Source organism: Coenobita brevimanus, chromosome 18 (assembly GCF_032717465.1).
Source record: "Coenobita brevimanus isolate Jiangsu-jjx chromosome 18, ASM3271746v2, whole genome shotgun sequence".
Classification (NCBI taxonomy): Eukaryota; Metazoa; Arthropoda; class Malacostraca; order Decapoda; family Coenobitidae; genus Coenobita; species Coenobita brevimanus.
Window position 1 is genome coordinate 10,515,193 of NC_136971.1, and position 15,563 is coordinate 10,530,755.

At 39.8% G+C, this 15,563-nt stretch overlaps 1 protein-coding gene across 1 annotated transcript in view; it reads left to right on the forward strand.

Annotated features, from left to right (window-relative positions):
• The window catches only part of LOC145391401 (ankyrin repeat domain-containing protein 13C), a 29,919-nt gene extending 15,497 nt beyond the window's left edge, over positions 1–14,422 (forward strand). Inside the window, exons 5-11 of the mRNA XM_080266009.1 lie at positions 589–800; positions 1,473–1,604; positions 4,051–4,209; positions 4,837–4,986; positions 5,175–5,304; positions 8,134–8,251; positions 14,277–14,422. Of these exons, the coding sequence (XP_080122135.1) occupies positions 589–800; positions 1,473–1,604; positions 4,051–4,209; positions 4,837–4,986; positions 5,175–5,304; positions 8,134–8,251; positions 14,277–14,292 (917 nt within the window). The 3' untranslated portion in view covers positions 14,293–14,422. The remainder of the gene's footprint in view (positions 1–588; positions 801–1,472; positions 1,605–4,050; positions 4,210–4,836; positions 4,987–5,174; positions 5,305–8,133; positions 8,252–14,276) is intronic.
• The last annotated feature ends 1,141 nt before the right edge of the window (positions 14,423–15,563 follow it).

Here is a 15,563-nt window from a genome sequence, read left to right on the forward strand (position 1 = left end):
TAAATGTAGAGTCACCCATATGCAGAAGGAAGAGGAAAGAATGATAGAAGAGGGAATGTACAGTCACCCATAAGCAGAAGGAAGAGGAAAGAATGAAGGAAAGAAAGACATAAGTGGAAGGGAGAGAGGAAAGGGCAGACACCCAAAGCAGCACTACATTGAGTAAGTGGGTGGTGGGCAACCCCACCTACCACCTCCACTTTATGTAAATGTGGGATATTTGATTAGGATAATAATTAATAAAAAAAAAAATGTATTGAAAAGTACTAGTATGCTGCATTATTAGAGGTACAATAGACAGTCCTGATTATTTAGCCATATGTGTGACATTGATACCTGTTTGTGAAGATAAGCTGCTATGTCATCCTAGTGTTTTCAGTCTGATACTGTGATATCAATAAACTAGGGTGTACTCATCCATTTTGGTAAGTCCAGTACAGTACTGTAGGTCTGCTGTCCCCTTACCTCATGCAGGTACTTACATTCCCCACTTTACTCCAGATTAATTCTTGTAGTACCCTGTCTGTAGCTAATGATCAGGATTGCCTTTTCCTGATGCCCGTACCTCAACTTTCCTCACATTTTTAGTGCCATTGGTGTCCCGTATGCTTCCGTCCGACATCTGCAAGATACACAAAAAAGGCGCCTCCATCCGACTTGACACAACGCTCGTGGACTTCAATGATATGCGGTGGGAACGGGGTGATATAAGCTTCCTCTTCTCTGGTAGTTCTAAGCCTTCACATTCCCTCACCGTCCTAGACAACAAGCTCAGGGTCTACCAAGGTGTCAGGCATGAGGTATGTTTCAGTTGACAGTATACTGTTCATAGTTTAAACTGCAGCATCGGATGGTAGGGTGCCCATCATCGACTTTTTGTGTGTAGTACTGCCTACTTCTTCCTTCATGTCTGTCAGTCTTTTTTCTGTGTGTCTCCATATTTCTACCATCCTATCTATCTATCTATCTGTCTTTAGCCCAACACCCTGATCTATCCGTTATCTCCCCTGTCATTATTTATCATTATTCATTGTACTCTTCTTTCCACTTCAGGTGGCTCTGTGCTGATCCCTTGCTTATCGCACATAGTTGGTACTGAACACGGTGTGTGATAACAGAATTGCTTGATAACCAATATATACACAGTTCCTATGAGATTTATCCTAAATCGTGCCAAGTATTTCCTGTTTGTCATAGAAGGTAACTAAAAGGGACAGGAACCAATCTTTTATCCCTGCCACTTTGTACCAGCATAGAAGTCTAGCATCCTCACTAACCAACTCTTTACCTGTACTATAAATAGAGTTATATCCTTCAGCACAGAAGGATGGGAAATTGTACAGAAGGCTTCCTTTGTCCCTTGTTTCATATCTCCAAAGAGGTCCGATAACCCATTCTTTGTATTTCTTTGTATTCTGTGATTGTGGGAACTTGAGCTAATGTGATGATAATTGTAAACTGTACTTTGCCAGGAAACTGAAGCAGAAATAGAAGACGAGGTCGATATTCTAATGAGCTCGGATATAGTTGCCGCCCAGATGTCGACTAAACAGATCACCTTCTCCAGAGCACAGACAGGCTGGATATTCAGAGCAGATAAAAAGGTAAATTTGCAGATAAAAAGGTAAATATGACAATAATTTTTGTGAAAGGCAGACAGTGAAAATGTGATAGCTAGGCAGTGAAAGTCTGAAGAGAATTTTTATCCTTCAGTTTCAGTACATATTTTGTTGATATTTTGGAAGTTAAATCTATGTTTTCTTGCTGGTTCTATTCATGTGTTAAAATTGAAATATAAAAACAAGAGCAAGTTGAATTTCATGAAGCAAGATTTATATCAGAGAATGATTTATTACTGGTATCGTATATGCATGGACTTTCTTTTGGAACTGGTGGAAATATTCAGCACTGAAATAGGTTCCACTTTCACCACAGTACTTTGATGTTTTCTTATTACTAGTAGTTGCTGTAGTAGCTAGTAAAGCAAAAGTCCTCACATTCAGCATCTTCAGAACCAAGCAGATGCCGAAAGAGCAGAAGATGCCAGATGAACGGAAATACCTGCCAAAAAAATTCTAGCAGTCATAGTCAGTCACCCCAGTGCAGTCACAGTGTCTAGCAAGTATTATTGGTCAACCCTAAGCTCTACATCAGCCTTGTGTTTCTTAATTTCATATATAGTGGAAGAGCTCACACCCAAATCTTCCATTATCTTCTTCCTAGGAACACCCACCTCCAATTTTTTCAATAATTCGATCTTCTTGGTGATAATCAGCACCTTATGGATGCATTTTTTCACAACACTAGTTGGCTTTCTACTATTAGAAGCCATAGCGCAACATGAGAACAAGAGGATGACCATAAAATAACATGACAAAGTTTCCAAACTTTCTAAATGTCCCGCCCACATTAGCCAGTCACTCACTAGTCATAATGGCTGACGGCAAACACAGTGTTGGCAAGCAGAAATCTTCAGAAGCGCTAAACTCAACTTTAAAACACGCTAAGCTATAGGTGAACTGTTCAAACTTTTGTGCTAAATTGAACTTCAAAATGCACTAGATATAGAAGTAAACCTAATATTTATTGGTCCAAAATGATTATGAAAAGCACTAAATTATTATGAAGTGCTAGATCTAGCACCAACAGCGCCAAATTGGTAACTATGGGCAAACAGCGTGGGTACCAGCATGGATACCATTGGTGAGCCAGCAACCCCGTCACTGGTGCTGATCGGCTTAGCATATGTAGCCTACCGCAAGAGCAGAGAACTTTCGTGATGAGACTATGTATGAAAACTGCTGAAAGACCAGATGCTGAATGAGATGACTTTTACTGTAGTAGTAGTAGTAAGGATAGTACTGTTGAGATTTGAATTGGTAAATAAGTGTAAGTACAGTATCCTAATGTAGCAGCCGTGGCTCAGTGGGTTAGAGCGCTCCGCTCTGGCCGAAGGGTCGGAGGATCGAATCCACCCAAGGGTCATTGGTAGACATCAGGAAGGGCATCTGGTCATAAAATGCTACATGCTCCAGTCCAAAAGTCCTCTACCCAGAGGCAACGCCTTAGCCCTTCGGGGATACCTGGCGTAAAACCAAATTATTTATATTTATTATAGTATCCTAGTGTCCTTATTAAAAATAGAGGTACAAGTAAATGTGTTGAAGGATGTGGGGGTTTGAGTGGCTTAAGAAAGAGAGGTGGCTGGTGCTATGAAGACCTGAACTGAAACAGGATTGAGTAGCTATGAAAGCTGTAAGAGGATTGCATGAAGGTGTGTTGGTCCGTGCATTAACATATGGGTTTGATACTTCAACATGGTATGAATGTACAAAGTTAGAGCAGTGGGAATGGGACTATTAAGGATTGTGTGTGGTTTAAATAGTGTAGATAGGATAAGAAATACCCCCAAAAGTGATTTGTAAAAGATGTGGTGTTGATAGTAGGATAGAAGGGAGTGCTTCGATGTTGTGTGGTACTATGGAGAGAATGGATATCTGTATGGTGATGATATGGATGTATGTTGTGTGAGTGAGTTTGAAGTTGAGTGATATGGGGTAGGTTAGGAAAAGATTATTGGATATGGTAAACTGAGTTGTGTGAGAATCAGAGGTATAGAAGTTGGTGATAGTAAGGAATAACACAAGGAATCAAATGGTTGAATGCCTATTTACAGAGAAGCACATGACAAGGGTTTGGCACCCATTCTTTAACAATTGATGAAGTGGCTGTTTGTAAATTGGTAGGTCTATGTAATGTGCATATAGACAAAGCATAAATCATTGTGCAGATGTTTATGATTGTGAAGTGGATCCAGAAATCTGAAGGTTTCAATGATGTGTGAATAATTGTGTGGCTCATTTTATTTAGCTTCAGTACATACTGTTGATCTTCCCACTCTTAGGTTTTCCCTTTCCATGCTTCTGAATCATACCTCACTTCATCAGTAGGTGAGAATACAGATGGTGATAATGATATTTTGAATAGAGGTGTAAATATTCCTTACAGATTTGATGAGCATATCCCTTTACTGTATTTATTGTTTCTCAGGAACTAGTTGGAAAATTCAATGCAGATTTCTACCAGCTTAATGGGCTAACATTAGAGTCAAGAAAACGACGAGAACACTTGAGCGAGGAAGATCTACAGAAGAACAAAGCCATTATGGAGAGTTTCACTAAGGGAGCTGGCACACACTCTTTTGATGAGGTAATTCTGTTTGATGTGTATATGGATGGAGTAGTGAAAGAGTTGAAAGTGAAGATAGCTGGCACAGGAGCTAAGCTGTAGAATTAGTAGCATTTGGAGATTAAAGTAATTTATATGCAGATGCCCAAGAAGAAAACGTTAGGTGAATGTAATCAAAAGCTAAATGTATTTTTTGAAAATAAATAATCTGAAGGGAAATTTTGGAATGCAGCATAGATTAGAGATAACAGAATGAAATATAAAGTAAAGATGGAAGGTGAGATGTTTGAGGAAATTGATAGTTTGAGATATTTGGAGCTTGTGTAGTGCAAACATGACTAGGTGGAGTGTGAAATCCGATAGGGGTCACTTCAGAGGAGAGCATTCATTGAAGAACTTGGCAGTATGTTGAAGGGTAATAGTTTGGAGATGAGGGTCACCCTGTAAGAAACAGTGCCGCTTCTGATGCTGTAACTTTATTTTGTTTTGCTCTGAAAGGCTTTTTACATGTTTGCATATGTTGCAAGAATTGAGGTCCTCCAGCTCTTTTATCAAACATTGTGGTTATACCATACCGGTATCTCTTTAATCAATAAATGTATTGATGGATGAATCGTAGTGTTCTTGGATATTGTCCTTCCATACCAGACTGTGCGCCGGGCATCACTAGATCCACCGTCCACTGAGCGAGTATCCTGGGAAGAATACCTTCTTGCAGAGCCTGGCCACCCACCCTCTCTGGGACGCGCATTAATTTGCAAGGAGTCCTCCAAATCTTTTAAAGCTACTGTTGCCATGGTGTGTTGCCTTATTTATTTATTTTTTTCTTGATCCTTGCTTATGCAATAAAATTTATATCTTTCTAAGAGGCATTGTTTTCTTTGAAATTTGCTGTTTTACATTTTATTCATAATAGTGTAGCAGCAATAAGTTTAAAGTACCTATCTGTTGAGGTTTTGGTTACATGTGCCTTTTTCTTTCTCCAGAGTGAAGAATTCCCTTTGACTGTCGAGATGCTTTTAAACGTCCTTGAGGTGATTGCTCCCTTCAAACACTTTGCAAAGCTTCGTGAATTTGTTCAGATGAAACTTCCCCCAGGCTTCCCAGTTAAAATAGGTGAGCTGCTAGTAGTCATATTAAAATATGCAGGCTTCAGTTTTTATTTTTGCTATTATTAGCTGTCTGCAGTTAATTAAAGGAAAATCTTTTATTGTTTATGATATTCATAGTTCATTGTCAGGAAAATATGCTGTAGTATTCATCACCCTCATCATAATTCTGGCCTTATTTCCATCCCAAGGATAGGTCCCTGAAAGCAATGAGAACAAGAAAGAGAGGGCACTAATGAGCAGCATGCCTGGTGAAATGGGTCATACACTTTTCCACTTGTTATTGGAGTTCCCATAGTCATGACTCTGTTTCAGAGGCCCCATCTCCTCTTGACTTACTACCTTCCACCTTCTTTAGAATCATTCCCATATATACTCTTTTCACCAAGCTAACTATCTTTTCAAATAGAAACATCATCTACATCCTGTACTGTAGATGGAGTGTAGCTAATGTTTCGTAAGTTGACAAACATATATGTCGTTTTTTATGTAAAATGTGAAATCCATGTTAAATGTTCATCCATCCATCCATCCATCATCCAATCCTACATTGGCTTATGAGGAGCATAGGAGTTCGGGGCTAGGCAGTTGGTCCTGACATTTAAGATGAGAGTGACCAGCCTCACTCATCCTTAAGTGGCATTACGTGAGCAATACACCCCAACCATCCCTTGGTTATAAACCTTCACCGGCTCAATCCGCCTGGAGTGTAATAATTACCCACTAAACCACCAGGCGCCAAAATTTGGTTATATGGTTACCACACGGCATAGTAAATGGTTCCCTGGTGTACAAGAAACCATTTGGCTTGTCATTCAGTGTAGAGTCACCCACAGGCAGAAGGAAGAGGAAAGAATGAACGAAAGAAATACGGAAGAGGGAGTGTAAAGTCACCCGTAGGCAGAAGTACGAGGAAAGACTGATGGAAAGAAAGACAGAAGAGGATGGATGGAAAGAAGGATGGAGGAGAGGAAAGGGCAGACACCCGAGAGTAGCACTACATTGAGTGAGTGGATGGTGAGCACCCCCACCTACCACATTGTTAAATGTTAAAATCACAAAACTTGTGTTTTTAGTGTAATGCCATTTCCCTTAGATGTTGATGTTGTTTCTACCTTTCTACCTGTGTGTTTTTCCACTAAATTATAGACAAGTTAATGGGAGGATTGCGAGACGAGTTTTGGGAATGCTTGTACTGTATTGACCCAAGGTGGAAGTCACAGCAGAAGACAGGGACATAAAAGTATACCAGCTCAGCACAGCATGGTACTGATATCATTCAGCTAATTGACCATCTAGCTACAGAGTGTACCCACTCTCTCACAATGTGGATCTGTCAGTCATCCAGTTCTCTATTGCTAGATGACTTTGTCCGGATATTTAAGTTGAGAGTGACCAGATGCTCATTCCAGAGCAGTGTTATGAGAGTAAGTAAACCTCTAAAATCCTTTGGATGCAATCCGTCATGAGCCACATCTAGGTGGAGCACAGCCTTACAAGACCACTAAGCATACATTTGGTTATTTGATTACCACTCAATGTAGTTTTGAGCGCTGCAGGACATTACGGTCATGCCTTAGTATGCTGTGGGGTTACATCAAGTGAAAACTCATTTCATAACAAGTTATTGTATTCTAAGGTCAGTTTAACGTGGGTTCAGTGGAGATACCTTGAGGGTCAAGGACTACTTGTAAAAAAAAAAAAAAAGAAAAAAAAAAGTGCCCTTTGTGCCCTCAGTAGCTCCACACTTTCCACTAGGGGTAGCATCCTTGTCATAAATGATTTCCAAGTCACAAGTTTTAGTATTTCACACACACAAAAGTTATCACTTCACTTAATATTGCACACTGCTCTATTTGTTGCACACACTTTCACTGTTATTTGATGATGGCAATGGTGTTTCAGTGGCCTTGTATGCACGAAATGGAACAAAAGTGAGAGGATCACAGCGAATGTAAACACTAGGCTTGGCTCAAACGTCTGACAGTCGGCTTGCGCGGAAGGCACCATGTACAGTACTACCCCAACATACGATGCCTCTAGATGCGATACCCCAGCTTAATGATGGGGTTAGAAATACTACCATACCCCAAAATGATGGCCAAATCCTGGCTTAACTTTTTTTTTTTTAACCATTTTGATATTTTAGACTAAAATTGTGTGTTTAGGTTGATTTATAAACAGTTTTTAGACTTAAATTAATGTGTTTTAGCCATAGGTGGGATGAACATTGTCATTTTGGGGTACAGTTTACTAAGTTTGATTTTTTCCACCCTTATATTGACATTTTTCAGATTTTATTTGCTGGTTTCAGTGAGTTATTTACAGGGTATCAGGCTTAGGTTACTTCTTTTACAGCTGTTAGGCCATTTAGATTGGCTTTAAACTTGGTTTTGGGCTCATTTGGGTGGGGTTTGGACGAGGTTGGGGGGGAAACCCAAGGCTGAAAAACGCATCCCTATACTTTACATGTTAAAACTACCCCGATGTATGATACCCCACCTAACGATAGGTTTTTACCTAACCAATTGCATCATTAAACTAGGGTACACCTGTACACATTGTCGTACACAGCCACCACAATTTTCGTATAAGGGAATTTCGCCAACATTATCACAAAACTAGGTATAACTTTTATTTCATCGTTCTATCGATTTATTACACATCAACTGACACATCCCAAGGCCTTACTGTATGTGGACATCATTCTGTGTAGTGCCACGTGAAGGTAGCACTACATCAAGTGAATGGATGGTAGGCACCTCCACCCACCAGATATCTCCCCTCCCCCCCTTTTTTTTCTTTTCTCAGAATTAATGTTTTATTTTGTTTCCAGATATCCCAATCTTGCCAACAGTCTCTGCAAAGATCACATTCCAGGAATTTGCGTTCCGTGATGACATACCCAATTCCCACTTTGAGGTTCCTTCTGGGTATAGGGAAGACCCTAATAGGTAAGTCTTATGGGCCATGCAGTTGCTTTAAGTAATTAAGGTGTGAAGGAGAATCATCTTAGCCTGTAATGGCTCAAGATGAAACATCTTATGCAGAGAATTTTTTTTTTTTTTTTTTTCTCACAGGATTCCCCAAGAATACCACATAGTGAATACACTGAGCACTTTAAGTACTTCAGTTTGGAGTGTCCCCATCCCGTGGGAAGTTTGCGCTGTGATGGTGACGATAATGATATTGACCATGTAATGAAAACAAAGGTTTTTGAGCTGTCCTATTTTAAAATGCTTCCATTGACATTCTTCAAGTATGGGGCCTAAGGTGTTCATTTGATTGAGTATGGTACTCCATTTTAGCTGTCATATTTTGTAATGCTCCCATTGACATTCTTCAAGTATTGGGCATCAGACATTAATTTAGATGAGTACTTTTTATTGAGAGTAGGTTTGTTTCAGGTGCTGTTACTGGCCAGAAGCCCTAATTTACTTCCTCTGGTAATTATTGTTTGTTATATAACCCATAATCAAGGTTCCCTTCCTCTTTTCTCCACAAGACTACTCTCCTGTACTAAGCTACTTACTTATGCCCTGTTCTCATACTGGACATTATGGTTCCATGGGTCTGTGGCTTTACTTTTAAAACATTGTTAACCTATTGCTTCGATTAATAAGAGAATATTTTGTTTTGTAAGAGTCTAGTTTAATAAGTGATCAGTCATAGAGAAAGATTTAAAAAGGAGAGAGAGAGAGAGAAAGAAAGAGAAAGAGAGGAACCCACATACTGTAGTCAGGAGGCATGAACTGACATTGTTTCAGAAGTAAGGCCCTTTGTTCAGTACTGATTACTTACCTCTGTTATTAAGCATATTTGTTTGCAGTACTAATTTGTTCCCAGCAGTTGATGAATTAATATTATAATTTCATTTAACTTTAGATATACTGTATTTATCATAAGATGATAATTTTATAACAATTATTCCCATTTTAGGTATGTATGATAATGGGTACAGAATCATATACAGTGCACAGCACCCTGACAGTCCCATCATTCATCAACAGCCTTCATTAGCTGTATGATATACATTGCATAGCACCGTGACAGCCACAACAATCATGACTGTATGACTCCTAAACCCCCACCACTCGTAGCACAAACATCACAGCCGCCTTCTTTGAGAGATGTGGTAGTTTTACGTGCTTTTTGCCCTGGGGATCGAAGTCTTGTCTTCCTTAGATAGGGCTGACTTGCTCCTAATGGCTGCTTATACATGGGAACACTCTGGCAAATATGGCTCATTACACCTCCTGCTAATGCTGCGTCATGAGCTCACTCTTCTTCTTTTACCCCATGCTCTTTTGTGTTTCAGTGCATGTCAGACTGTCCCAGCCATCTTAGCCCATCGGAGAAGCAGTCCCATCTACAGCCTTTCTGTATTTTAAATCCCTCTTCAACCTATACAGGGTCTTCCGTTGCTTTAGATAACATTAGAACAGTCAGTGATACTATGCTATGGAAAAGGACATTGATGAGTTCCCAGATCACTAGCTTGCCAGTTTGTTCCCCATATATCATAACTAGCATACATCCCTATTCTAGACATTGCCTTTTTGGCACAGTACTTGATGATTCAATTTCAGGTTGATACAGAGGCCATTCTGTCTACCACCCAGCAGCAACCACCAATCACTTTTTATTGTACTACCTCACCCGCTTCCAGCTGGAAAGAATTTGCCAGTTTGTATAGCATAGTCTTTGATACAGTCGAATTATTTCACATTATGGACAGATTAACCTGGTGAATATGTCTCGTCATGGAGCTGAGCCATCTAGACCTGACATGGCATCATTTCCAAAAGGAATTGGCTGTCCCACTTCCTAGTGCAAAAAGCTGACACATTGAGGGGCAGTTGAGAAACTTTCAGGATGCTTTTTCTGATCATGTGTCTCTTTATAGAGAAAACTCAAAACAAAGAAGTTGTTTCCAACCAAGGCCAGCCCCAAATTAGCTCGGTTAATCAGTACCTCAGTTGCACAGTCATCTTAACCTGTGTCTTTGCGTAGAAATTATTTTGACTTCATGGAAAGGCCATTGTAAAGGAGGACTAACAGCAATATGCATAGAACTTAGGAGTTTGAATCAGAAGGTAGGCCTTCAGTTTTTATTTCTGATGAAGGTAGAATGTACCTGACCTTTCTATGTTATTTATAATTGCATTATGAGCCCAGCCATTCTTATGTACTGGACTTCCTAGGTGAGGGAGAAATTTACAGTTAATTCCGTTTAACCAAAATGTAGAAATTGGTGCAGGAAGGTACTGTTTTAGTTCCTGAGTTAACCAGGGGAATGTCACCCTTCCCTTTTCTGTCCTCATTAAGTTGTATTTTTGTGTACGTTTCTTTTTACTTTTACTCCTTTTTTTTTCTTTAACCCGCCCCATCCCGACATTTTTGGACCTTTTTTTTTTTTTTTTTGGCTCAAACATTCGCTTTTGGTGAGAAACATTGAAAATTCATAGAGAAATTTCTCACCTGAGGTTTAAAATACCTGATTTAGGTACAAGTTCTTCCTTACCTGACTGGGTTTTCTAACAGGCTGGCACTAAAGAAAACGAGTTCTGTGGGAGGGTAACTATTTTATCCACTCATAAACAGTATTTATTTATTTACTTGGTACGAATTTATATGTAGTACAAGAGTATATTGGTTTTCAAACAGTAATATAGGCATTATAAGCATTGTTTCACTCACTAACTCATCACCATTCATGACCTTTTTTTTTTCCCACATTACCTGATCATCATTTCTGACTGTTTCTTCCTCTGATGCTATGTAAACATTGTCCTCCACATTGTCATCGATTGAGGAATCACTCTGGCCCTGAATGTCTTTATTGGCCAGGTCACTAGTAACAGGTGAATTGCTGAGACAGTGGCGTGCAGGGGCGGGGGAGAGGTTATGCGGTGTAAGGCATTGTTCCTGCTTGTCATCTTGTAGAGGAATAGAGGAAGGTGTCCCGTGTATACATGCCAAAAATCACTCGCAAAATCACTCGCGAAAATTGAAAATTGTGCAAATTGGGGACCTTGCAATGTTGCCGCGTTAATTCATGTCGCCGGGACGGCGTGGGTTAATGTGCAGGTGACTAAAGGTGGGAGAATGACACTCTAAAATTGTCACTGGTTTTTAATGTGATTTTTTTGCCACTAAATCCCACATACAAGAATAACACATCTGTCAAAATAGGTAGGGATGAGCTAGGAGGGATCCAGAGATCTCCCACTTGTAACCACCTCTTCTTGCACTCCTAAGTCAGCTCCCATGTGCTAGAAAGAGTATTGTTTGTATCAAATCCCACAGTACATTATAGACTGTACTTTCATGCATAACCAAATCCCAGTCAGTCTTAAAATATCAGTAGCATAATTCTTGTTTTGGTAAGTGTTGTTTGTAAGATTGGAATGTTTGAGAAATCAAGGCATGGTGTGGTCCACTAAACCTTTTGCATATGTACTGTATATGCATGTAGTTTATATGTATGTTTACAACATACAGATATATATTGTCATTCCTTCCATAATATGTATTTCCATAGCACAGTTCATATACAATATTCATAGCTGATAATCAGGTTAAAAAAGTGTGCATAAAAATGCATAACGCACAGCACAGAGTCCAAAATGGCCGAATATGGAATTTCCGGCTATTGCATGCCCTTCCTTCCCATAGCATGTGGTACATGACTGCACAGGAGCTCACTACACACCATTCACCTCCCTCACTCATCCATCCTCCATCACACCAAGCCCATCTACCATCACTATCTATCTATCTATATACCTAGGCTGATTCCCCCAACGAAAGGGAGGTAGCCGAGACAGGACGACACACTCCCCATTTACTCATCCATTCAAACACATTCATTCGCCTCTTAGCCCCAAAGGGGAGAACGGACAGATCCTCACCACACCACACTGCACAAGGGTCAACTGCGCAATGCAATCAGTGACATCCGCAGCAGGGCCCGACAGCAGAACTGGTTTACCCCTGCCACATCATAACAGACCCATCCCCTTACCCGCACCTGACCTGACTAGCTGATCAGACCAAATGTGGGAGAATATCCCCTCAGGGCTGCGTCATCACTTATTCATTCACAATTTCTCTCCATTTATTTCTGTCACGCACAGCCACTCTTCCTTGCTCAACAGACATCCCTCTCGCATCCAGCGCTCTCTTCACAGTTCATTTTAAATATAATAATTGTGTTGATCGTTGTGTTTATCAATGTGTTTTACACTCCCTTATGAATGTTTAGTATTTTTAAGGCCAGTTTGGGGAATGGTAGGGGAGGCTCAAGGGGTTCATTGAGAGTGACACTGAGGGAAGTATGGGCCAGATTCCATTTTCCCGTAGTCTTTGTTGTTTTCATAACATGTACCCATAGTTCTGACCAAAGTGTCACGTTATTAAATATATAAAACAGTTGCCTCCATTTCATAGTGGTAGCAGTCTTGCTTAAGAGAAAGTTGTGCATTAATGCATCAGAATTTGAATCCAGGAGATATTGAGGTTTTTCAGTATTGTATATTCAGGACTAGCGACACCAAATGAGTAGATGCTAGTTGTCACCACCAACCATATACTGTATATGCAAGATTTCATTAGTGATATATGTTTAAAAGAGAATAAGGCATGGAAGAGGATGCTTCTCGGAAATGCTCTGAGAGAAACGAGAGAGATAATGCATTTGAATAGAAGAGTATGAAATAAAGTGTAAAATAGACTATAAAAGAACCTAGAAAAAGTATATGATGAGTTGGTCAAACTCCCCCCCCCCCAATCATCCTTTCACCAATATTCCCCCAAGATTTGTCTGTTTGGCTTCCATCACTGCCCTTGACTTTTTATTTTTATTTTTATATGGATGATATAGGTGAGGATGCCCACCATCCACTCACTCGATGTAGTGCCGCCTGTGGATGCCAGCTGTTTCCTCTCTTCCTTCCTTTTTTCCTTCCTTCCTCCCTCTTCAGTCATTCTTGGCATCATTCTTTCCTCTTCCTTTTGTCAATGGGTGACTACACAGAGTGACAAGCCAAATACGAGTAGTTTCCTGTACACCAGGAAACCATTTACTGTACTGTGCTGGGTGGTAACCATATAACCACTTTATGCACCTGGTGGTTTGGTGGGTAATTAAGGCACCTCGGTCGGGTGGAACTGGTGCAGGTTTATATCCAAGGGATGGTTGGGGTTTAATGCTCACATAATGCCACCCATGGATGAGAGAGGTTGGTCACTCTCATCTTCAATATCGGGACCAACTGCCTAGCCCCGGGCTCCTACGCTTCTCATGGGGCAATGTAGGATTGGATGATGGATGGATCTCCGTACATATGGTATTTCATCCCTCAAGCTATATCCATCATCATTTTTTTCTCTTTATCATCCAAACCTTTCTCTCACTTACTCATTTGATATATCAAGCCACATTCTTTTGGACTCCTGTCTTTCCTTCTTTTGTGCTTTCAGATTTTCTCACATATTAGTTTAAGTCTTCTCTTTGACCATACCATTTAAATAAACACACACTGTACCCCATGATCTGCATATGTCTTTCACGAATCTCTATATTTTCAGTTATGTCCAGGCTCTGCGCCTCTAATTTATTCTTCAACAGTCCTTTTCCAACTGCTCTCATTAGAATTTTCACACTCATGCCATACCAGTGTCTCATTCCTGAATGTTAATGTAGGTAGTAGCACATTCTGTTGTCATCATGGAGCCTTTTTATTCAGTTTTATTCTCCTTATCAAAGCCTTCATATGTTGTTATCTAAAATCCATATTTTCTTTACCTAAGGAGTGTATATTGGTGCAGCTCTGATGTTTCTGTTATGTAGTTAAGGCTCAAGTAGTATTGAGCATGATGGGTTCAGTCATGTATGTATTTGTATTTTGGTACTTTTTTTTTTTTTTTTCCCCACAAAAGTAGTTTAAATGCCTAACAGCTGAATTTTGTTCACAGGTTCCCTGAGTTATGACGGTATGAAGATTTGAGTCTCCTGAGTGTGTCTAGTATAGAGGATTTGCAATCCAGTCCTCCTTCTCCCATGCACCACCAAAACCCTCAGCGATCTCCGCCTCCTTGCACGCCTCCACCCCCACTCCTCTCCCACCACACTTGTCCCTCTTCATGCTTGCAAGAGGATGAGGGAAGGTTAGAAAGGGTCAGAGTGGGTCACTCTCAGCATATTTGTTCAGTATCTAGTCAGCGGAGGAGTGTGAGTAAGACAGATTCTTGGAACTCTCAGGAAGTTAATAATCCTGCAATAGACAATCATTATGGTCTCTCTCCTCTCACATCACTGTATCCCATAACCTCTGTTCCACATAAGAAAGACACAAACCATGGTACATTAGTGAAGTCAGAAACAGAAAAAAGAACAGAGTCAGAAACTGAAATGGTTGAGAAATCATTACTACCTGGAGAAGAACTAGGAACTATGCCAGTGACAGAGTATATTGTGGTAGATATTCCGTTACAAATTGGCATGGGCAGCCCCTACTCTTCCTCTTGCTTTATCCTCATTGACCGCTGACACATAACCAACATTTATTTGCATCAATACTTGACATGACTGTCCATAGCACACCCACAGTGTAACTGAAAAAAAAAGTAGTAAGTATTTATATACTTAAAATATACCATAGCTCCAATACTGAAGTGATAAAATCACCATATGTTACATTACAGAAATATCCATATTGAAAAGGCTCAAAGCAGCTGATGTAGGCATAATAGTATACGTACTACTTTACCGGTATATATTTTTCTTTATGCTGTATTAATGCTGCAGATTGTATTTAGCCACACAAAATAATTATTTCAGTTTCCACAATTAACCCCTTCGGTCCATTGATGTATTTTGCATTTTATTATTGTCACTTTCCAACAGTATTATTCAGTTTTGGGTAGATCTCATGTAATGAAGGCTGTATATAACCCTCCAGTTGGGAAAGATGAATAAACTTGTGTGGCAGTAACAAGAATAAGCAAAAAAGTACACTGTTGGAGTGAAGGGGTTAAATAACTTATGATTTGAGCAAAACAGGATAGCTGGTTGCAAAGTTGGGCACTAAAACGATAATCCGATAACAGATGATTATCTAAGTTAATTTTTGTTATAGGACTGTTATTGGGAGTTAACTTCCATAATCACTATTGGATCAGTTAAGTTGGATACTGTAACTCGATTATTTAGTCCGATAATGTCCATTAATTTTTTTACCAATGAAATTTTTATCATTTTAC